Here is a 25,093-nt window from a genome sequence, read left to right as displayed (position 1 = left end):
TGGTGTAGTGGCTAATGGCCTGCGGTCAATTGTCTGTGGTGCAATGGTGGAGTCAGGAATTTGCTCCTAAGTATTCTTGTAATTTTTTTTGCGAAAGTGGCATGGACTGATGTGCATTGGACAAACAAATACAATTCACAAGCAAAGTGGCTGCTACTTGTAGATGGAACGGGGATGGTTGGATGCATACTTGACAAAGGTGGAGCCCAGTGGCAACACTGCGATGGAGGCTGGACCGCCGGAGGTGGAGCCGTCAGCTGTTGATGGCGCCTGCAGGGGGAGGCCGTAAGCGAACTAGCGGATCCACGGCGGGGAGGGCCGGAGCAGATCAGGGAGGGCAAGGAGAGGGTCGGCCATCATCCATCGCCCGCTGAACTTGGAATGGGATGCCGCCGCCGCCGTAAGTAGTAAGGGCACCCGCAAATATCTACGTTATATGTGTGTTTTTATGTCCGGACGTGGTTTGAGGACATGATGCCGGAATGAGCCATCCAATACTAATCACAAAGTATCTGGTTGGGAGAAGAAAAAGTAGATGGGGCCATGCATGTGGTGGGATATTTATGATTTGTGGTAGAAAGGAGTGGGGACCATGCATGTGCAGTTGACAGGAGAGAGGGAAGAGATGGACCATGCATGTGATTGGTCAAGTGCATGTCCAAACTCTCACAAAGCTCCCCACGTTTGTCTCTTGAATACCGGCATCTGTATGTCCGAACTGCTAAGCAAACATATGCAAATTCCCGTTGGATGATAAAAGTGATCCAGACACCGTGGCCCAGACACATAGTGACGGTTTAAGGGTCTGCCTTGAAAATCCCCGAAGCTAGATTTGGGAAAATGGGGGACGAGGCTCTCGCACGCCGCACTAGGACGTCAGGTTTGGTGCGTGGCTGCAGTTGCTGGTTTTGGATATGGGTTGCTAGAAAGCTATGCCATTTTGGACTTGATTTCGTGGGTTCTTCATTTTTTAAGGCAAATTCTTTGGTATTCCATGAAAGTTCAAGGAAGCCCCAGCACCGCCACTGCTGCAGTGTGTAAGATAAGAAGCAATATCGCTAGCCACTCGTGCTGGTGAGTGCTACTGATATTCATGCAGTGCGAAATCCTAAAGAATGTACAGCTTGGATACAATTTTTTCAAATTTTTTGATCATTCTCTTTGAAAATGTGAACAAAGTTTTTAAAAATGTGAGCAATGTTTCAAATCATGAACATAATTATCAAATGCTGAACAATTTTTGGACAATTACCGAAACATGTGAACCAATTTTGAAATTTGAACACAAATCTAAAAACATGATTTAAAAAAACAGTGAAGAACAATTGGAAAATGTGAACATAATTTGAAATACCGAACATTTTTGAATTTCTGAACGAAAATTGAAAATGAGGACATTTTTTGAACTTTTGAACATATTTTAAAAATACAACCATTTTATCTATTCCAGAAGATTTATAAAAACACAAATATTTTTTAAAGTTGAGAACAAAATTTCAAAAGCGGCAATATATTTCGAAGTTTTGAACATATATTATGGAAAAGGAAAATAAATTCCGAAAATTTATGATTTTTTATGAAAACCTAAATAATTATTTTAAAAGAAAAAAGAAAGCACGAATAACTTTAAAAAACACAGAACATTTTTTGGAAAATAGATTTTTTAAACCTGCACAAAATCTGAATATTTTATCAAAAAAATGTGAATTTTGAAAAAAATAACATTTTTTGAAATTCTGAATAGTCTCTGAATTTTAAACATCTATTAAAAATGGAACAAACATCGAAATTCTGAACATTTTTGAAAGCACGAACAAATTGTGAGAAATTTTTGAAAAAGGATTTTATTTGATATTCTGAAAATTTTCTGAAAAATTGTAGAAAAATGTTGTACCACAACATGCCAAACAATTTTTTTCATAACTGGAGCAATTTTAAGGTTTAGTTTTTTTAATTTCTGACAATAGTTTGAACTCACAATAATTTTTAAATTGGAACATTTTTTGAAATTTTCAAACATTTTTCTAAAATGTGAAAAACAATTGAAGATAGAAAAAATAAACTTTTAAAAAGAAAACAGATACAAAAAAGAAACAGCAAAAAGGAAAAAAGAAAGAAGAAGAAGAAGAAGAAGAAGAAGAAGAAGAAAACAAAAAGAAAGAAAAAGGAAAACCAGTAAAAGAAAATAAACTGGTTCAGGGAACCTTCTAGAAGGTAACCCGATGACGCTATACGCGAACTGCATATGCAAATTGGCTGGCCTATCGTGTCGCTCGGTCGGTTCGCCTGTGCGAAGCGCCGGCAGTTTGACGCAGCGTGCCTCAAATAGGGATTTCCTAAAATCATGGCATGCTCTGTTGTTGTTCAACTTTTTTTCTGTCACACGATAGGAAACATGTTGGGCCAGCCCCTGTGCGTCGAGCTCCTAGATCACGCAAAATACGTCATATACGAGGTCCCATGACTATGTCGCGCTTTTAGTGAAAAGGAAGCTTATGTTGCCTCAAGGAGGTCGGCTCATTAGGGAGCTGCTGGTTTGGTTTGTTCGCTTGTGTTGTTCCTTTGCACAATTCATTTCTTCTTCTTTTTTTGCTTGTGTTTTCTTTAAATATTAAAGTATTATAAATGTATATGTTATAAAATAGGCTTTACTTAATTGTTAAAAGTTCATTCAACATTCTTTATTCACATAACATATTTTTTCGTGTAATTTGTCAAAAATGTTCATACCATTCAAGAAAATATTCATCACATTTTTATAATATTCACACATTTCTAAATACTTTGATGATATTTAAAAAATAAGTTCATATAATTTTAAAAATTGTTTTTGTAATTATGGAAAATTTATTTGTGTCACTAAAAAATGCTCAAGGTATTTAGAACAAATGTCCATAACACTTAAAAATGTTGGCATGTTTTTTCTAAAAAAGTACATGCATTTATGAAAAGGTTCAACATGTGTTTAAAGATTGATCATAGTGTATTTAAAAAAATATTCGTAACAGTTAAATATTGTTTGAAAATGTAAACAAATCATGACATTTATGAAAAATGTCCAATATGTGTTTAATGCTGTTGATCGTGCATTTAAAATAAATTAAATGGCCATTTGAAAAATGTTCAAAAAGTATTAAAAAACGTTCAACATGTTTTCAAAAAAGGCGAAATATATTTTTGAAAATAGAAAAAAAATAAGAAGAACAAAAATAAAAAAGAATGGAAAAGAAGAAGAACCAAAAAGATAAAGATAAAAATAAATAAAATAAAATCCAATAGAGAAATTAAACAAGAAAAAGAAGAAAAACGGGCCAAATGCTTTGTAAAACTGATGAAATGTTCCCAAAACCATTCCCTGGAAGGTTCGATAACCACAAGTTATTAGACCGACCGATAGTGAGAACGCTGGTGGCGAGCGCGATTTTCGTCCCACAATAAGCGAGATTTAGCTTTTGAGTGATACTTAGGCCCATATTAGCATGGAAACCAGATCATGGTAACAACATCACATCCTTTCCTCCAGAAAAAAGGCTGAGACAAATTAGGCTAGTAAGGACTTCATCTGGCAATGGAAGAGCTTAATTGGACACTAAAAGAACCTATAAACTAGTTGTTCTCGTCTCTCTCTTTTTGTCAAAATGGAGGGAGCTCCCCTAGTTTTTTTTCCTCGTTTGAACTGGCATGACACTGTAATTCGTAAAGAAGTGATTACGTCCTCTGTTTCCCTCCCGCTTTCTAGTCCGCTATCGATGTCGTCGACCCCTCCCACCCATCAATGCCACTCCCACCTATTCAGCTTCTCCAACTATGACTCCTCCCTTGATCAAATTTGACCACTTCCCCTTCTCCCCACCTCCCTTTGACATTCTTCTCTACCTTCTTACCGACATAGTAATGTACGCATTCCTCCTCCACAACCTAATTGATCATGTCGTTGTCCTTGAGCTCGCCCTCACCAGGCGGGGGTGTCAATGCTTGAAAGCTGCTAAAATGAGTTTGTGGGGGCATGCAAGGCACATACCAATAATGAGGCTGCCTGCTAGTTGCTTTTTTTCTCCGTCAATATATAGTCACTCACAGGTGCACAACCCACACTGGAAGGGTTTAGGTACGAGCCTTTGGAGGATGGTTCTATAGTAGTGATAGGACAATATATCTTAGGATGCAACTTAAGCAGCATGGGTTAATGTTCTGTGCAACATATATACACACCCCACTGCCTCCCACTCCCCGTGCGTAGACTTTGATATCTGAAGATGGAATATTGACATTTATTTAAAGAGAATTAAATTAAGGTGGATAACCTTTGTATGCACACATACTGGTTGCACTTATTAGTAAATAGGTGCCACATTTGAGAGCAAATGCCCAAAAAATGTGTTGTAGCAGTTAACAATTATATATGGGAAGATCAACATATATGGATATCCTTGGTTCATGATGGATATAAATGCAAAGGGAGCCCTAGATTTCATGGAAATACATTTGAGAGTTTTGAAATTCTTTTTACCAAGATTATTTTTGCAAATATATGGATTGGAAACTTGAAAATCATATGCGTACATTGTACCGACATGTATTAGTATTTTTGGTCATTATGTGCATACCACAGTAAAAATTTATGTTTTTAAACCCGTATCAATGTCCAAAACATCACTATTTAGTGAAATCGAGGGAGAACATGCCCCATGAGAGCAAATTAAAACATTCTTGCTAGTAAAGCTAGTGTGGCACTCTCCCTGTTCTAAAAAAACAAGGCCCTAAACTTTTTTCCTATCTCCTCCAAAAACGAAGCTCATGGTCATTTGGAGCAATTACAAGCCGAATTGAGTGGGTGGCCACTTATATGATAGCTGGGCTTGGAATGTCATTTGTATGCATGAACAACACACATGCCCTATTTTGGGAGTCGGACGGAGCTACACATAAGATTACAAATATAAAATACAAAATTATGCTTCAACTAACCTAAATGCATGATTCCAGTTATGCAAGATGTCTGTCCACTAGCAAGTAAGCCAGCTAGCAAATTCCATTTTCCATCAAAATTCTCTCTCTCTCAGCCTTGTCTTGTCTCAATTCAAACCCTTTATGTTGTGATCATGTTTATAAAACCAAACCATTTAAAGTTTGATTAGCATTATAAATAAATCCTTTTAAGTTCTTGATCAAATTAAAAACAATTGGACATAAGACAAGACAAGTGGCCTTGCATACATGGATGAAGCGAGTCCTTCGTTGGACGTAAAAAAACATTGGTATAAAATGCATAACAACACAAGTGTGGCCCTAATCATATTGTTCTAACTATATATCCAAAACAACATAACTTTATTTAAAAGATACGTCAATACTAAATATGTAAACTGAATATAGTGACATGAATCGTTACGGCCATTATTTCCTAGCAAAATAATAAAACAATACGGCCATTATTGAGGTGCTGGTCACATGCATTTGTATCTTTAGGGGACACCATTTCATTATAGTATCAGTTTAAAGCCACACCGCATACATGCATGTAGATCAAATCATGTCATATAAATATGTAGTGCCTTCTCGAAACCAGTATATATTCAAAAACATTCCTGTCAATTGTGTGCCTGCATAGGCTAGCTGTACGTTAGCTATGATAATATATTGTTGCTAGCTAGGAGCTGGGAGACCGCAGGGAAGACCTAGGCTTATATCATATAATAAAAATATCTGTGCTCGCAGAAAGAAGAGAACAAATCACCTTGTGTCTTATTACCTCTTTAGCTGTCGTCTTATCAGACATTCAGACACATACGCAAAAGAATGTACATATACAATGTACTACATGCATGCACCTGAACATCTTGATCTTGCTATTTTTTTTTTCTCTCGAAGGGAATGGGGTATGCATGGATCTAGTCAAACGCATGCACGCAGTCAAAAAAAATTAACCTGGCTGCTGGCTCGCTACAGCAGCAAATCAGAGGCCAGAACAGTGGCCGTATACATACATATGTAGGCTTTGCACGAAGACGCTAAAGAGACACACAAATGGAAAGTGAATGGTTGCGAGGCCAGGAAAGAATAGATCAGAGGCAGGGCCATCATACATGCAAGGAGCCATCATAGGGGGAGATCCATGTTGATGCAGCAGCATCACAACATTACTGATCGACACATGTATAGGTGGTGACTTTATGCGTGAGGCCACACAGTGACATTACACAATGTTGCACTCATGCAAGACAAGGGATACATTTGTCCACAGCCTCGCTGTGTGCCCAATGCAAGCCCCACTACAACTATTTTGTCCGTGGGATGGGGCAGTGCGTGAGGCCAGCCCAAGCACTATTGGGCCATAAAGACAGATAGATAGGCCATTGTTGCATGGAAAGCGTTGCATGCACTAGAGAGAGAAAGAGAGACAATCAATACCATGCAATAGTCATGCACTATAGATCCATGAGAGAGAGAAAGATGGTGTGTGAGAGGAGGGGGGACAGCCCTTCCCCTCACTAGGATATGGCCTCCGGCTTATAGTTAAGACTCAAGATTTGCCATTGTTTCAAAGCTAGATACCTGTATACAATCTCTCTCTCTCTCTCTCTCTCTCTCTCTCTCTCTCATCCTACACCCTGCCTACACCCAGCCAAGAGACACCAATAGATAAAAGGCAAGGTAAATTTGTAGAGAGAGAAAAGGAGCGGAACCCACACCTCTGAGGAAACCAACACCAAGGTCAACAAAAGAAGTGGAGAAAAAGGTGAAGTAAAAATGAAGAGTGATTTTCCTTTTTGCACTCATCTCCCTTCCCCCCCTCTGCCCATTTGCATAGGTTGTAGTAACATGGAAGCCGGCCTAATTTGCAATAAGAACAAAATGGGAGGGGTTGTGGGGTTAAAGCATTGACCAGCATCGATCGCTTCCATCATTCATAAGCTCAAGTTAGATTCCCGTTGTCTCCCCTCTTCATGCCAACCCCCACATGCTTGTGTGCCCCTCCCTCTCCCTCTCATTGCGCTCAAATAATCTCAAAATCTTCTCAGCCTCAAATAACTCCCAAAGAGAAAATTATCACTACATGTTTTTCTTTTTTCAAGAACAGTACTTCTATCAGTTGAGATAGCAAAAGGTATGTAGATAAGTAGTACATATACATGATGACCTCTATTAAATGCACTCTGCTACAAGTAAAATAAGTTCTTTAAGTTAATTGGCAGAAAATATGAATTTTGGCCAAATAAATTCCAGTAAGGAAAAATAAAAACAAGTGCTGCCACGGCGCTAAATAGGGAGTACATACACTAAGATATTATACGTGATAAGTAATACTCCCTCTGTTCACAAATGTAAAATTGACAATTTACCAAAACATCTTACATTTGTGTACAGCGGGAGTACTAGCGCATATAGGAAGACAACATAGTAAATAATATAGCTCAATCGACCTTGTGTGATTTCAAAAGGATCATTTGAGCAGAAAAAAGTAGTAAGACATGATATGAAATCAAGTACCAATCGACCTTTCTTGTCCATGTTTCAGTGCATCAAAGAACATGACCCACCAACACCAACACACATGCACAAAACAGAAACAGTTTTCATTTTTTTTAAACATCACCTGTCAAACTTCTCAAAAGAACACCACCAATTAAGAAAAAAAAGGAAATTAATGTAGACCCTAACGAACACATATCAACTCACCAGGAAATTAACTATTGAAATTCAACATCCATGCATGCATGATCTCTCTACAAAAGACGCTACTTAATCAACAGTCCAAAAGGATCATCTGATCTGATCATGCATTCTCATCACTGACCTCCTGTGATAATATGGATATAAATAGAGCATATGATTAATTAGTTCTAAGCCTTACAAGGAGATAGTAGAGCAGCCAGCCATGTCTCATGGGAAGCCATGCGGGGAGAACAACGAAGAGGGGCCTCCTTGCCCTGATCTGCTCCCGCCGTCGTCGCCACCGCCGTCGCCATGGTTCATCACGTCCATCCCTAGGTTGAGATACACCATCCTGTTGTCCAAGCTCAGGTTCATGCTCGTGCTCGCGCCACCGCTGCTGCTGTACACGCCACCGCCGCCCGCGCCTGGATGGTGGTCGCTGTACATGGGCACCGGCGCATTGCCAGCCGCGTCCTCCCTGGACATGACCATGGCCGCCGACTGCACGAGCTCGAGGCACAGTCGGAGCTTGTTTGGCTCGATGTGGGTGAGCCCCGGCACGGCGCCCTTGAAGAGGAAGTCGGAGGTGAGCGTACGGAGGATGTCGAGCGGCGTGACCCCGTCGACGGTGCGCACGTTGGGGTCGGCGTGGTGGTCGAGGAGCACGGCCACCATGTCCGGGCAGACCATCTCGGCCGCGACGTGCAGCGGCGTCTTCCCGGCGGGCCCAGCCGGGTGGTTGACGTCAGCGGCGCCCAGCTCCAGCAACGCCTTGACCACTTCCCGGCTACAGTTCTCGACGGCGTAGTGCAGCGCGAGTGCCTCGTCGAGGTTGAGCCCCTCCCCCATGACCATGAGCTTGACGAGCTCGACGTCGGAGGAGTCGAGCGCGCGGCGCATCCGGCGGATCTTGTTGTGGTCGTCGAGCTCGGCCGCGGAGGCCTCGATGACGGAGCCCTGGTGGTGGTGCTGCTGGTGCTGCTGGTGGTGGGCGAGGAAGGGGGAGCGGCGGGACATGGAGGACTTGAGGCGCAGGTCATCGATCTTGGCGACGACGTCGAGGGGGAGGTGCTTGGCGAGCACCTCCGGCGGGAGGCCGGACTTGGCGACGAGGTGGGAGCAGGTGTTCCAGAGCTGGTGCAGGTCCTGCTTGCGCGACGCCATGAGCACCTTCATCACGTCCTCGATGGACGCCTTCTCCACCATGCCCGCCAGCTGCTTCTGCAAAACCACAAAGCCATCACCGTCGCAAAAAGCTCAATACTTTTTCCACATCCATCATATGTACACTCACAAGTTGCAAAAGCTCACAGCTCACAGGTATGGTATGGAGAGACCGAGAGAGCGGTGGTGAGCAAGCTAACAAGAGACGATATAAAGGAAGAGATCTCTACCCATATATGAGATGTGTGCATAGTGGATTGTCCCTGTGCATAAAATATAAGGAGGAGGAACAGAAGGGTGCAACAGTATGTATGTATAGCAGCATCATGGCGCTGATTGAAGACAGGATTAAAGGGATTGGCGAAAAAAGTTTTGGAAAAAGGGAAATTAACCCTCTCACAAAGAAAAGAAAACCCTAGCGCAAAATCGCAAATCAGGAGCAAAAACAAAGCAAGAAAGTGTGTGCCTTTCCGAGTGCTGCCGAATCGCCCGCTACTTGCAGCCGTGGTGTGCTGCTCGTGCTGCAACAGTGGCGGCCATGGTGGCATGAGAAGGAGGAACAGTGGCGAAAAGGAAAGGAGAAATTTACCATTAACGAACCCTAGCTAGCAACAAGAGCTGAAAGCAAGGGGGGTGGATGGATGGGTGACGGAAAGACGGATGGATGGACGGATAAAGAGAGAGCAGGAAAGAAAGCGGCAGGCAGGCAGCCAGCAGGAGGAGGAAGAAAGCGCGCACGTACGTATGCATATGCATATACGGACGCACGCGTGCGTGCGCTGCCTGCAGACGACACGACGGGTCGACGGCGACGACGACGACGACGTCGACGATACCGCTACCACACTCGAGTAGCTTCATTTAAAAAGGTACGGCCAGAGATCAAATCAATGCTGCTGCAGAGATCAGAATGCTCGCCGATCCCAACATAACCGACCCCCATCTTGATCCCCACAATCGATCGATCCCCGGCTCCAGGAGTGAGAGATTATTAGCTTCTTGATTCTTGTTCATGGGGAAAAGAGGGTCGAGGAGCAAGAATTGGGAATTGGGGATTAATTAGGGAGAGTATGTAATTGATTACCTGGGTGAGGACGGCGAGCTCCTCGACGCCGAAGGAGCGGGCGACGGCGAGGGTGTCGAGGGCCAAGTCGACGGCGGCAGCGCAGTGGGTGTGCCAGCAGCCGCGCTCGCCGCACCCGGGCCTCGGCTCCCCCTTCTGCGGCACCAGCGACACCTGCCCGCTGTACAGGAACTGGAGCAGCAGCAGGAACACCTCGTAGCTTACCGAGTTGACCGGTATCACGGCGCCGGGCGCCATCGCCGCTGCGGAGGCCGAGCCGGAACCGGAGCCTCCGGCGCCGCGCGGGGAAGAGGCGGATGCACCGGAGGGGGAACGCGGGCTGAGGTGGTCCATGAGCACCGCGCCGGGGGAGCCGGCAGCGGCTGCGGCGGCGGCCTGGTCCGCGGCGGCGCCGCAGAAGAACTTGCGGAAGAAGAGGCTGCGCGCGGCGAGGATGCAGCGGTGCGCGTGCACCAGGCGGCCCTCCACGCTGAAGGTCACGTCGCTGAAGGCCTGGCCGTTGATGAGCAGGTTGAGGTAGTCCATGGACAGCGACTTGAGGGTGTCGTCCATGGCCGCCCGCCGCGCCGCACCAGCTGCTTGCTAATCCGCCGCCTCCTCCTCCTCCTCCTCTATGAGTCAATTCGGAGAGGGAGAGGAGGAAGAAGAAGCTCGATGAATCAGCTCGAGAGCTGCGGCTGGAGCTTGAAGAAGAGGAGTGGTGGAAGAAGCCGTTGGCGTTGCTGGCTGCTTTGCTCTTCTGCTCCTGCTGCCGGCTGCTGCTGCTGCTGCTGCTGCTGCGCTTGTTGTTGCCCTCCAATCTTGTGCTGCATCGCCCGATCTCTTTTGATCTTCTCTTCTGTCTGCAGTGACCACTTCTTCTCTCCCCTCTTCACTTCTGTCTCTCTCTCTCTCCCTTTCTCCCCAGTTATTGCCCCCTTTATTTATGCAGTATTTTTTGAAGGGCGCTCGTGCTGGTGCCTCTCTCTCTCTAGCACACACCCATTCTCTCTCTCTCTCTAAAGGTTATATAGGGGCTTGAGATTTTTTTGGCCCTGTATTGGGGGAGCTAGGTAGGAGGGAGGGCAATATGGGTGGCTGGCTGGGGACATGAATAATTGGTGGGATTAAAATGGGAGGGTGGAAATTAACCGTACATATATGCCAAACAGAGCATGTATGTGTCCACACTTCAGGGGCCCGGAATAATTTGGACAGAAAGAGGGTGAGCCCTCCCTCCAATTGGGGTGGGGTGGGGAAAATTAAGTGTGCCATGCTTTGACTGATGCAAGTCATAAATCATGTGTGATTGAAGTGTCTGCTTGCCTTGTAGGAGAGTAGAGCAAGATTAAAGACGATGCAGGGCTTCCTTTATACTTCCTCAATTCCTTTATATAAGATGTATTTATTTTTTGAGAAAATTCCAGAATGTAAGATGCATTTCTTCTAATTCCGCATAATTTCCTTGTTAGCCCTCCAGAAAAGGGAAAGTATCTCACTCCCGATTGTCTGTATCTTTTTTTGTAGCAAAAGAAGAAAGTATCTCTCTGTCGATTGCATGTATCTCTTACTTTCTTGGACTAACTGATTTACTTGTCAGTAACCGACAAATTTGTCAAGGGTAATTTCGTCCTAACTCATCTACAATTATGTGCCTTGGTCATCGTGCTGAAAATAATACACCTTACATAAATGAATGGAGGGGGCATAAATTAAAAGAAGAATGTATGGCTACAATGCCGTGTTACACCATCCCATGACATGCTAATATTGTAAATACCAAATTATACCCTTCATAGAGCCATGGCAACTTCCATTTCTACAATTGAAAAAAGTTAAGGGATGTGAGTGCAGAATTTTCAGAAAGACATATTTTATAGCTATTGAATTTGTCAGAGTTGCTAATTCTATTTACTCCATCAATTTAACTTTGAGATCCCTGCAAGATTTTGCATTTTTTTGAATTATTACATTACCTGAATGTATATTTTTAATCTGTGTGAGCACATTGGTAAAATCAGATGAGAATTAGTTAATTCTTTGTCGATTGAGATAATGTTGTATATTTTCTACTACCTAGATGAAAAATATATTTAAACACGGTAACTGATTCTTGTTTTGCAATAACAATTTTGTAAAGTTAATAAGAGTTAGTTTATTCTTAGTTGTGGGGGACATAGATGCTCTCTATATTAATTCAGAGTCCCCCCCCTTACCCGACCCCTAGGCCTAATTAACCTAGCTTATCGTTATGCCACTTGTGGACAACCGTCGTCTCCATGATAACCCTAACTCTATTGAGCAATTGGTCCAACAATTGTATATCATAGAAAGGAATATTTGCTGATGATATCATTTTTCCAGTTGTTACCAAGATAGTAGTAGGTGATACGACCCTATAACAATATCAACATTTTACATCCATTAAATTTACACAGAGCACCATTTATCCTTCGCCTTTCGTTCCAAACTAGCTTATTTTTATGCCACACATGGACATGAGATAGCCTAAACCTGATCATACCCAAGGCCAGGATAGGTTTTTGACCGGGCTTGACAAAGCGCAAAGTGAAAACGCCAAGCCCGAGCCGTGCCCACCCCAAACCATGTGGAAAATGCACTTTTCTAGTCAATATAGTAGTTTTCAGGGTATTTAAATACATTACTCTACTTATTTTCAATTAAAATAATTATTTTAACCTCATTTGGATATTTTCGGGCTGGGCTTCGGGCGGAAGAGCTAATCCCATCTATGGCCCGGATGTTGGGCTTCTGGGCTTTGGTCGTCGGGCCGGGCTGCCCATGCGCAGGTCTACTATAACCTCCTACACCTCCTCGTCTTTCCAACTTCCAAGCCAGCTTGAACGTGTATCATAACCCTAGCTCCACTGAGCAATTATCACCGATTGTTAGCTCATCAGGAAAAAAAAATTGTGTATCATTTCCTTTCTCCGGTGGTCAACAAATCAGTAGTAGTAGGTGATACATCACAATTTTAGTGTATCAACACATTTTGCAGCTATTAAATCAATACAATCATAGAAAATTAGAGATGTGGATAAAGTCAGAATATACAAGTGTCAAAAAATATGACAAACGCAGTGACACGCTGCCAAAATTGATTTGGTGATAATTGCGTCCCACCTTCCGAAAGAAGAAAAGAATGAAAGACCGCAGAAGAGCCTGCGGGTAATGTGCTAACGTATAGGCCAGAGATGCTGCACCTTCCAGGCAAATGACGTGAAAGAAGAGAGCATGCATCCGTTGGAGATGCGTGTGCATGTATACTTTTGTTTGTATATATACGTATACAGCTCTCCATGATCATTCCTTCTGCTGACTAACCTTGATCATAAGATTCCTACCATGTTTTGTTAATCGGCCAAATCACAGGAGACCATTATTAAGTGATGATTAGAGAGTGAATAAAGTACTATAGGAACAGATCTTTGTTAATTACTTTTGTGTTTTATAAGTGTCTTCATTAGTTCCAAATTATTCTTTGTGTTACCTAGTTGACTTCGTAGTTCTTTCTTTTTCCATTATTATATCCTGTGCATACTTTCTATGTGATTGGATAGGTTAAGCTCTTATGGATAATCACGCCTGCAGCTTTACAGCGTATATTCTTTTGTTGCTATGTAGTGCTTGGTCTAGTTACTTTACTGGGCAAAACGGGAGCATGTTAGGAAAAGGTCACATGCATGCATGGTGAAAAGTACATTAATAATAGTAGTATGCCATATTATATAGCTTCGGAAATTAACTTGTGGATGAGCTTGATAGCGTGCTCTGGGCTATAGTTAGTTGCCAATTAATTAAATAATTATGCACCCGTGGACATATGCCTTGGGCACTCATGCATCAACCTCGCAATCCAATGATTGCCCCTAAAATTGAGTAAACAAATTGAATCGTGATACAAGTGTGGGTGGAACAAACAACGTTTGCTATGATCAGCTTTTTGTGAATGAATAATTATATTGTAGCTTCTTGCTTGTTGGAAAGAAAAAACATTCTTTGGATGTCTTTTGGGATCTTGGTAAAATATTTATATTGTTATCTCTTGGCGTGACTTCGCTGCCAAATGATTCTTGTGGAAGTACTTCTTCTTACCTGTTAATTGAATAAGCACTAACAATCTTATGATAGTGTGTCGTACAAAGATCTCCATTATGAAATGTCAAGTGGATATATAATTTAGATCAGAAAAGACAGAGCTTTATTGGTCTTTCCTTTGAAGCTGACAGCTTCCCATAGGTAGGATATACTACTTGGGTGTCATTTTAGCTTGCAAGTGGACCCGAGAGTGCTTCGCCCTGCTAGGGCGTCTTGCGTGGCCACACATCATCGCCGCCACAAGCGCCCCCTCATGCCATCACCTCCTCGCCGTCGCCGGTCGGAGCCGCTCGGCGAATCCCCGGCCGGCCGATGGCGACGGCGGGCCATCTCCCATCTTGTGTCTTTTAAAAAAAGGATGATGACCTCCGGCTTCTGCATTTGTGAGATGCATGCGATCATTTTATTGATTATTCTTGAAGGTCTTACAAAGTAGAACAACAATATGCCTAAATTCGTCATCTTGTCAAAATCTGCAGCTACTCCTATCTAAATGATGAAGGGGTGCAAGCTAGGCCACATACCCAGACCTCTCATCTAAGCCTAACATCTAAAGCCGGAGGCCCCGACCGAGCCATCTGCCGGGTCCGGGGCTCAAACCGGTCCGACGCACTCACATGTGTCATCGCCGCCATGTTCCACAGGTCCATCTTCATAGCAGATTGAGGTGACAACCTTGGCAGGTCCTCCGCCATCGACGCCACCACGATGCCAAACGACGACCTCCACCTACGCGAGCCTTGGCAGGTCCCCCGCCATTGACGCCACCACGACGCCAGCCGACGACCTCCACCTACGCGAGTCCATCTCCAAGCAACGGACATAAATCCATGCTAGGATAGGGCCGCACCACCGCCGCCGCCCACCACCCACAAGCGCCACCCAACCCCAAAGTTCCCAAAGTGGCACCTTCAAGAAGGCAACGATGCCGTGAGCACTGCCGCCCAACAAAGTTAGGGCTTTTGCCCGGGAGACCTAGGGGAAGGTGAAGTGAGGAGATCAGTCCATACCGACGCCTCCAAGGAGGGGAACGGCGCCCTCAGGCATCGCCGTCGGCGCGGCCAGTCATGGCCGGCCAGGAATTTCGCCCGAACTAGATCCCCGCCACCAGCAGTGCCTCCCGTACAGAACCGGCGATCAAGAGGAAGCGCGGCCCGACCAGGCTGGCCCGCACGCCGAATAGGGGAGTAGGGGAGGCGCCAGATCGCACGCATCGACCGCCGCAGAAGCCGCTGCCGGCCGCCAACGACCACTGGATCCCGCTGCCTGCGCAGCCGGGACACCTGATCCACCACCCGCATGGCTGCTAGCCGGTTGTGCCTTGCCAATGGAACCGTCACTCCAGATCCGGGGTTCCCCACGCAGAAGTAGGGCAACCGAGGCCCTGCGGCCACTATCCTTGGCGCCTCGGGCTTGCCTGGCGGCTGCCTCGGGCGGCGATGAGGAAGAGAAGAGGAGGGGGGCGGGGGGGGGGGGGGAGTGAGGAGGATGGGTGACTAGGGTGAGGAGGAGGGGCGACTAGGGCATCTCCCAGCTCGTGTAGCGTCATCGAAGTCCCTGGAAGGTGATCAACTCCTCGCGTCCTCCCTCGTGGCCAGTGGCGCCCAAGAGAGATACGAACATCTGGTTGCAGATCTCTGACTACCACTTGCTTGGCGCCTCCTGCAATGAGTCTCTGGATTCAGATTCTCCGACTGCTTTCTTGATTGGAATTTGGCGAAAACTCGGCCAGATCTGCAGGTGCGGTACTGTTCGTGGCCTGATACGGTACTTTGGAGTGTCCGGCCAGCCGGCAGTCGTGCGGGCTCGGCCGAAGCTGCGCGCGGATGCTCAGGTGCAACAAGGTGGCAGTCAGCAGTGAGGTGCTCCATCGCTAGTGTTGGCCCATGTGATGATCACTCTGCCCTTCGACGACAGTGTCATAGCGAATTGCGATGGCCACCGAAAGATCTTTATGGGGATACTCTCTCCAGATCCAGTGGTTACCTTCGTTGGTGAGATGCAACCTATGAACGGCGGCTTGACGCAAAGGGCATAGTTGTGCAACTATGGCAGTCGGGTTTCTAACCTAGCAAATGTAGTTGCTATGATCGTGGAAAAGTGACGGCGATAACACATGATTGATTTCGGTGGTGGTGCTTTCAAGTACCCATCTTGAACTCTGGGGGTGAAAACCTAGGTCTGCCAGTGTTGGTTATACCTCGCAATCACGATGTTTTTATGTCGTTACCTTGTCGAAGACATTTATCGGATATGCTCGGATTGTTTCTTTAGGGTGAAAACCTAGACTCTGACCTCTTTGGTCGTTGGATCCGGTGACGGTGGTGCTCGGGCGTCATTCCCTTCATGAAGGGTTGCTCCCTTCATGAAGGGTTGCTGTTGAAGAACATGGTTGTCCTTGTGGTGTTATAAGATGATTGGTGTGGATATGGTCATCTTTGCAGTTTGTCGATCGTGGATTTGATTGCTTTAGAGATTTTTTTTCCATTTTTCTTGCTTAGGCATAGCTTTGGTCTTATATGACTTTGCTATTTTGCCGGCGGTTTTTGCGTGTGTGCGCTGGTGTTGGCTGTGTGCATCCTACCTATGCAGAGGCATGTGTACTCGTTGTGGTTGTATCCACATGATGCTTCATTTTGAGTAATAAAATCCACCCTTTATTAAAAAGTGGACCCAAGAGAAATTTAATCACACACTCGGGGCTGGTGTTCCCCTTTGAACAATGGAGTCAAAATCACATACATAAAGCACACACAAGGTTGTTACTTTTGGATTCGAGTGCTAAGTGACCTCTTAAATAGAAGATACCACTACCGGGAAAGGCCTTATAGGTGAACTCAATAGAGTGGCGGGCGGGTCGAGGCACCCACCACAGCTAGTTAGGAGAAGCAGAAGTGGAGGGTAACAAAACGGGACCACCAGAGCTACGGGCACACCAGTGACGGGCGAAATACGTCACCTGCCACAAAAAAGCGGTGCTGAGAGTGGCTATGTTATGAGTGTTTGCTGTGGCGAGTGCCACTGTGCACCCACCACCATTGTTACAGGTAGTAGTGGCAGGCAGATACTAATTGTCGCACCCGCCACACATAGGTTAGCGGTAGACTGTCCAAATTCAACTCAAAGATTGCCGCCCGCACCCCAAATTAGCAGTCTCGGGTAATCTGGCGCGCCTGTCGCAGGTGATGAGCACTATCTGCACGCGCGCACCCTCCCCCTCTCCTAGCCCACTCCCACCCTCACTCTCACTATCTCCCCCATCTCGCTCTCTTCGCCGCCCTCGCCCTCCACCGTGGCGCTGCTCATGTCGTCGTCGTCATTCGCTCCCGCCAACGCCGTCCGTCACCGCCGCCGTCCTTGCCCTCCACTGCGTCGCCCTTGCCCTCGATCCTCCGTCCCTGTCACCCTCGCCCTCGCCCTTGATTCATCGCCCCGTCAGCCTCCACTCCGGCAGGTATAAGGTCGTCGTCCCCACCTCTCTTTTTGGCCGTCCTCATCGCCACCCGCAGCAGCGACCGACACACACACGCACAGCCGCAGTAGTAGCCACGTTCGACTAGGGTTAGGGTTAGGGGTTTGATATTAGTTGTAGTTTTAATTTTTAATTTGTAGGTATAGTTGTAGTTTCTAGCTAGTTTTAGTGTGATTGTTGTAGATTGTATACGTTGTATAGTTTTTAATGCACACATTAAAACAAATTGTAGTTGTAATTTTATATTTCTAGTTGTAGTTATAGCAATCAAAACAAGCCGTATATATGAACTCAATAGCCGTATAGTTGTAGTTTATAGTTCTCTACATGGATACTCCCTCCGTCCGAAAAAGCTTGTCCCAAGTTTGTCTCTCAAATGAATGTATTTAGCACTAACTTGGTGCTAGATACATTCATTTGAAGGAGAAGCTTTTCCGGACGGAGGGAGTAAATACTATAAGCACTAAAGTTTTGGCGAGGCGTTAATTTATTTCTGTTTCACCAAATTTCTAGCACTTAATGTATCCATTTTTACGAAGAGGTCATGCCAAATTTCTTTGTTATTTTTTATTCATATTGTGCTGTATTAGATGTCTTCATTTCTTTATAGGGATTCATACTATAAGCGCTAAAATTTTGGGGAAACGTTGATTTATTTCTGTTTCGCCATATTTCTAGCTCTTAATGTGTCCATTTTTATGCAGTGGTCATGCCAAATTTCCTTATTTATTTTTTATTCATATTGTGTTGTGGCAGATGTCTTTATTTCTTTACAGGGATTTGTACTATAAGCGCTAAAGTTTTGGCGAAACATTGATTTATTTCCGTTTCACCAAATTTCTAGCTCTTAAGGTGTCCATTTTTATGCTGAGGTCATGCCAATTTTTTGTTTGTTTTTAATTCATATTGTGTTGTTGAATATTTCTTCAGTTCTTTCGCCAAATTTATTTTTCTGCATGTTTACTCATTTTTTCCCAAAATGGCGGACAACAGCACATACCTTGGTATTTTCCAGAGGCCCTAGGGGAAGTGGAGTGCCCAAATCCAAAACCCCGTCACTGGCAAGAAAAAATGGCACGACATGTTCGACTTAGCCGAGGACGCGACGCGCGCTTATGATGCCATGGTGCTCGAGTACCATTGGTGAAGGGCTCAGCTCAACTTTCCTCCGGATGCTTGGTGCACAAGTGAGATAGCGCCTCCTAACATGAGGATAATCTCCAAGGTCGAGAAGCAGGAGCACTTCAAGGCCAAGGCACTCATCAGGGCCCTTGAACGTCAGAGCACCGATCCCTTGGTGGAACGGAATCTTCGGGAGGATCCGCATCTGTCGCCATTAGTGAGGCGTTGCTGATGACCGCACGCAACCAGAAGGATGCCGAGCATGACCTGATAGTCTGGGATGATCTTGCCGAGGAATCTGACAAGGATGACGATAACGACTTTGGCTCTGACGTTGACTTAGATTAGGAGTTGATCTCTCCACCGTGCCTAGTCTATACCTCCGTGCTTCAGATGTTTGAACCTTTAATGTAGTACTTATGAAACTTGCTATGGCGTACTATATATGTCCGTGACTTCGTGATAAACCTGCTTATTATATAGTCGTACTGCCTAGTTGGTGTGGTGTTGGTAATCTGTGATCATACCTCGTTGTGATGACATTTTTTCCTACCAATTTTTTATGCCGCTTCTCAATATTCTTTCATGACATAGCACCAATGATAACAGTGTTTAACTTTTTGAAGGAGATGATCATGGTGCTTAAGGCCTGCAATGTCTCCAAAAATCCCTGTAGGGATAGTTTATCCCATGCAGTAGAATTCGGTCTCCTCTTGGGGGATGGATTCGAAAAAATTGTGGTAACAATGTTCATCATTCAATTCTAACCAGTTACCAAATTCTTGTACTGTGCATACCATTAACTATTAACTACATCATTCTTAATTGTTACATAGTGTATCCCATGGAACTTAAGGGTCCAATTCAATAATTTAAACAGTGACAGTTTCAAGTTTTAGGATGGTCAAGGGCAATCGTACAAAATTTTCATTTGTAAACAAAAGGATAAAACCATCATAGGAGGCGATGGATGGAACAAGTACATTTCAAATAATAAGCTCACCGCGGGAGACTGCATAGGCTTTTACTTGAAGAAAGCGGTCAACGAGTCAAGGATTAAGTATTTCTCTGACCAAGATGATGAGCTTGATGAAGATGATGCTGAGGATTCCCAAGGTGATGACGATGATGATGAGATAGCTAGGGGCATGAGGATGAGAAAGATGATGAGGGTACCAGAGATGATGATGATGATGATGATCCATACAATTATGCAATTTTCTTTCAAAAAGTGGAAGAGCTTAATGAGGATGAGAACGCCATCGCGATCCTACCATCAAGTGTGCACAACTTGGGGAGGCCATTTGTGCATCGTTTTACCAAGACCAACATCGTGAAACACACCATGGTATGTTTTGTATATTTTCTCTCTTTTTTGTTCAAAAGACTATATGGCAAGATGTCTGACATTGCGTGCTCTATTTTGCTTTTAATCACGGGTGAGGGAGTCCTGGATTAGGGGGTCTCCGGACAGCCGGACTATATCCTTTGGCCGGACTGTTGGACTATGAAGACACAAGATTGAAGACTTCGTCCCGTGTCCGGATGGGACTCTACTTGGCGTGGAAGGCAAGCTAGGCAATACGGATATGTATATCTCCTCCTTTGTAACCGACCTTGTGTAACCGTAGCCCCCTCCGGTGTTTATATAAACCGGAGGGTTTTAGCCCGTAGGACAACATACAATCATACCATAGGCTAGCTTCTAGGGTTTAGCCTCTCCGATCTCGTGGTAGATCAACTCTTGTACTACTCATATTATCAAGAATAATCAAGAAGGACGTAGGGTTTTACCTCCATCAAGAGGGCCCGAACCTGGGTAAAACATCATGTCCCCTGCCTCCTGTTACCATCCGCCTTAGATGCACAGTTCAGGACCCCCTACCCGAGATCCGCCGGTTTTGACACCGACATTGGTGCTTTCATTGAGAGTTCCTCTGTGCCGTCACCGTAAGGAAAGATGCCTCGTCTCGTTGTTAAGAACAAGATCACCGCCGGGGGAGCCCTGGCTGTCGGCCAAACTCTCCGGCTAGGCAGTTTCATCATGACCACCCGTTCGGCTGCTGCCCCGACGATGACTTCTCGGGTCATCGAAAATGGCCTCCACGTCGGCTCGGAATTCGCCGAGCAGATGGATCCAATGGAGCTCTATTCTCTAAACGAGCTCTTGGATCGCATCGCCGCCTTGGGAGTCGCTACGGACTATGATCGGATTGGGCTTAAACCCGATCAAAGGGAGATTAACTCTCCATCGGTCACCCATCATGTTGCGGTGGTGGAGGAACAATGCGGCGATTCTTCTTCTATCTTGAGGACTAACTATGTCCGGATTCCTGAGCTCTCCGAGCCGGATACCTGTTTACGGCAGGACATCACCCAAGCCCTGAACCCAGAGTCAGGCAGTGGGCCAGACTTATCGGGCAACATCCCGGAACCCGAAATTCCAAGATTGGAAACACCTCGGCCCCTGGGTCTCAGATTGGGTAGGGGTTCGGACCCAATTCCACCCACCCACCCAGACATAAATGATCTTTCCCACATCAGGCAAGAGCCCCATGAAAAAGTACATCATTATTGGGCCAGATTCCTCCTTGTGATGAACAAGGTTAAGGACTGTCACGAGGAAGACGCAGTCTCATTTTTCTGCAGTAATTGTGATGCAAACGTCGACAAAAACTCGATGACGCGAATAATTTTCCCCAATCTTTCACGGTACACTGATCTCAATTGTAATCTTTCCTTATCTAACTGCACAAATAATCAACCAGCAAAACAGCAATGAACAATGTAGAAACTAGGTTTACTATATGCAAACCTAATTAAACAACACGAGCACCCTGATCGGAAGCGCGTGGACGATCGTAGACGATCGGCCGAAAAATTTAGTAGCACAAGCTACCAACCTTCTCGCCAAGGAAACACAGAACCAGATCGATTCCTCAACTTGTCTCACACACAGTCATGGCCGCCGCCGCTGTAATATGGCGTTTCTTCTGATTTAACTCAATGTAAAAAAACCTATCCCTCGATACACAGCCGGATCGCCTTATATGTCGTGCACGCAGGCACAAGGCTGCACCAACCTGGACTCCTATTACGACTTGAAAACTAATTGGACACAAAATCTAGTTAGACACGTACTGATACATGCACGTATCGTATACTAGTGACCATGGAAAAAAAACTCTCTCCTATCTTAACTAACTAATCAGTATTAAGCTAATACAAAATCCGGCAACGTTGATCACAAGATTCCAAAATAGTACTACTTTCCTTGTGTTGATCACGTACGACTCAAAGGACTCAAATTGTTCATCAGGCTTTTGCATGGAGTCCTGAACTTCGGCTCAACTTCATCCGTTGGTGCAACTTGAACGGGAATTTCTCCAACAAAAGTACATGCCACCTTGTTGCCATGATGAAACTTGCTCATGTGATGAACTGTCTGATTGATGTCATGAACAACAACAAATTTCTTTCTCTTCTGACGCAAAGCAGGCACTATATATTTCTCCTTTCTTCCCTGTTCAGCCTTCAAAATATCCGTTGTTATCGTAGTAGATACGGACGCATCATCCTCCCTCCCTTGAAGGGAAACCGTCCTTGGTTTCAGCGTATGCCTTCTAGGTTTTTTCTTAAACACTTCGATGGTACACTTTATATCTTTTGCATCTTTCGGAAGAATAGCATAGAACTCACCTTTATGCATAAAAGTGTACCTATTTGTTCTCCCATGATGAAGAGCGTTAATATCATGTTGCCACGGACGCCCCAAAATAAGATGACAGACATGTAGTGGCATAACGTCGCATTCTACTTTGTCAACATAGCCATCAACAGAAAAAGGAACCTTCACCCTGTGAGTTACCTTTACTTTGCCCACATCATTGATCCACTTCATATAATATGGTTTTGGGTGCTCCCATGTTGGCAAAGAAAGAGACTCCACCACATCCTTGCTAATCATGTTGCTAGCACTCCCGCCATCAATTATCAGTTTGCACACTTCTCCCTTGATGGTACATGCAGTTTGAAAAATACTCCGTCGTTGTCCTGGTTCAAGAATGACCTTGTCATCTCGCTGGACCTTATGTGCTAGCAAACTCTCCACATCAGGATCATCTTGGGGATAGCATAGTATGGTATCACCATGACCTCCTTCGATTTCATCCTCTAACTTAGGCATCTCATCTTCAGATTCTGAAATATATTCTGCATCAACAAGTAGAACCCTTCGTTGATTGGAACATTCATGCTTCATGTGTCCACGTCCTCCACACTTGTGGCAAATAATATTACGATGATGAGATGAAGACGCATTAGATGAAACCTGAGAAACCTCCTTTGGCGCAGCCGCCACTCTGCTCTGTTCAATGCCTCCCGACTTATAAGAAGGAGTCGGTTTAGCACTAAACCCACCATCAATAGGAGAAGAACCGCGTCGCCCACCGTTGTAAGTTGGACGAGTCTCTAAAGCTTGCTTCTCCAATACCCAACGTTCAGCACGCTCTGCTTGATGAAGCAACTCATGAATATCATTATATTGCATTAAATCAACACGGTCGCGAATCTTTTCTTCTAACCCCTCAAAGAAACGTACCATGGTCGCCTCCGCAGACTCACGCACAGCTGTACGGATCATCAAAACTTGCATCTCCTTATAGTACTCATCAACTGATTTCGTACCTTGCACTAGACGACGCAGTCTACTATGAAGCTGGTGAGTGTAGTAAGCAGGCACAAAACGTTCCCTCATGATTCGCTTCATGTCAGCCCATGTTGCTGGTCGCTCATTAGTACGGTTCTTATTATCCCACCATACAAGAGCATACTCTGTAAATTCCATAGATGCAACACGAACCTTCTTCTCTTCGGAGTAGTTGTGACCATCAAAAATCTGATTTACGCGCATCTCCCACTCCAAATATTTCTCCGGGTCAGCACAACGTCCCGAGAATTCAGGTATGGTTATCTTGATTCGACCCAAACCATCATCCTCGTGGGCACCATTGCCGCCATAGTCACGGCGCTGCCCAGCATGGCGGTGAGCCCCAGCATCATGCCGTGGTCGGTGAGGTAAGCCTCCACGGGCATCAGAATCCTCAGAAAAATCACCATCATCGTCATTGTCGCGGTCACGACGTCGTCGTGGTGAGCGGGACTGTCGGGGTGCCACATGTCTCGCCTGAAGGCGCTGAACCGCAATGGTGAGCCGATTAAGACTCGCAGTCACCACCTGTAGACTATCAGTGCGTTGTCGGTCGCTGGCAGTCAAACGCTCGTTCAACCTGTCCTCGACGCCAACAATATTTGCAGACAACTCCTCAACCCTTGTCCCAAGCTTCTTGTTCGCTCCCTTGATCGACATCAGATGGATACGTAAATCATCACTTATATTCAAATCCTCCGGAAGTTCATCGCCCTCCTCATGATCAGATTTCTCATGCTGCGAGTTCACCATCTTTCAAACAATTGAAATCAAATAGCCGAGAAAAAAAATTGTACCGTGATCAACCTTGCTCTGAATACCACTTGATGCAAACGTCGACAAAAACTCGATGACGCGAATAATTTTCCCCAATCTTTCACGGTACACTGATCTCAATTGTAATCTTTCCTTATCTAACTGCACAAATAATCAACCAGCAAAACAGCAATGAACAATGTAGAAACTAGGTTTACTATATGCAAACCTAATTAAACAACACGAGCACCCTGATCGGAAGCGCGTGGACGATCGTAGACGATCGGCCGAAAAATTTAGTAGCACAAGCTACCAACCTTCTCGCCAAGGAAACACAGAACCAGATCGATTCCTCAACTTGTCTCACACACAGTCATGGCCGCCGCCGCTGTAATATGGCGTTTCTTCTGATTTAACTCAATGTAAAAAAAACCTATCCCTCGATACACAGCCGGATCGCCTTATATGTAGTGCACGCAGGCACAAGGCTGCACCAACCTGGACTCCTATTACGACTTGAAAACTAATTGGACACAAAATCTAGTTAGACACGTACTGATACATGCACGTATCGTATACTAGTGACCATGGAAAAAAAACTCTCTCCTATCTTAACTAACTAATCAGTATTAAGCTAATACAAAATCCAGCAACGTTGATCACAAGATTCCAAAATAGTACTACTTTCCTTGTGTTGATCACGTACGACTCAAAGGACTCAAATTGTTCATCAGGCTTTTGCATGGAGTCCTGAACTTCGGCTCAACTTCATCCGTTGGTGCAACTTGAACGGGAATTTCTCCAACAAAAGTACATGCCACCTTGTTGCCATGATGACTTGCTCACGTGATGAACTGTCTGATTGATGTCATGAACAACAACAAATTTCTTTCTCTTCTGACGCAAAGCAAGCACTATATATTTCTCCTTTCTTCCCTGTTCAGCCTTCAAAATATCCGTTGTTATCGTAGTAGATACGGACGCATCAAATTGCACGGACAAGGGAATCCTTAACGCCTTGAGTCACCGTGAC

The 25,093-nt window shown here is 44.9% G+C and overlaps 2 protein-coding genes across 2 annotated transcripts; both read right to left on the bottom strand.

Moving 5' to 3' along the window:
- Positions 1–7,556: 7,556 nt before the first annotated feature.
- LOC125546058 (BTB/POZ domain and ankyrin repeat-containing protein NPR5) lies at positions 7,557–10,943 on the bottom strand. The gene is made up of 2 exons (XM_048710180.2): positions 9,905–10,943; positions 7,557–8,877 (listed from the first exon to the last, which is right to left on the bottom strand). The coding sequence occupies exons 1-2, from the start codon at positions 10,454–10,456 to the stop codon at positions 7,885–7,887; spliced, it is 1,545 nt and encodes a 514-aa protein (XP_048566137.1). The 5' UTR covers positions 10,457–10,943; the 3' UTR covers positions 7,557–7,884.
- A 10,936-nt stretch (positions 10,944–21,879) lies between these two features.
- On the bottom strand, positions 21,880–23,250 carry LOC147981771 (uncharacterized). Its single transcript, XM_087516098.1, has one exon. It carries the CDS (start codon positions 23,248–23,250, stop codon positions 21,880–21,882), a length of 1,371 nt encoding a protein of 456 aa, XP_087372224.1.
- Between the last annotated feature and the right edge of the window lie 1,843 nt (positions 23,251–25,093).

The sequence above is a fragment of the Triticum urartu genome, chromosome 3A (assembly GCF_056163025.1).
Source record: "Triticum urartu cultivar PI428250 chromosome 3A, HENAU_Tu73, whole genome shotgun sequence".
NCBI lineage: Eukaryota > Viridiplantae > Streptophyta > Magnoliopsida > Poales > Poaceae > Triticum > Triticum urartu.
This window is presented reverse-complemented; position numbering and strand designations above follow the sequence as displayed.

Excerpts from the sequence above, each read along its gene's own strand:
- LOC125546058 (XM_048710180.2), bottom strand. The coding sequence starts at position 10,456 with ATGGACGACACCCTCAAGTCGCTGTCCATGGACTACCTCAACCTGCTC. Across the intron at positions 8,878-9,904 it reads AGCTCGCCGTCCTCACCCAG|AAGCAGCTGGCGGGCATGGT; the intron begins GTAATCAATTAC and ends GTGGTTTTGCAG.
- LOC147981771 (XM_087516098.1), bottom strand. The coding sequence starts at position 23,250 with ATGCAAGTTTTGATGATCCGTACAGCTGTGCGTGAGTCTGCGGAGGCG.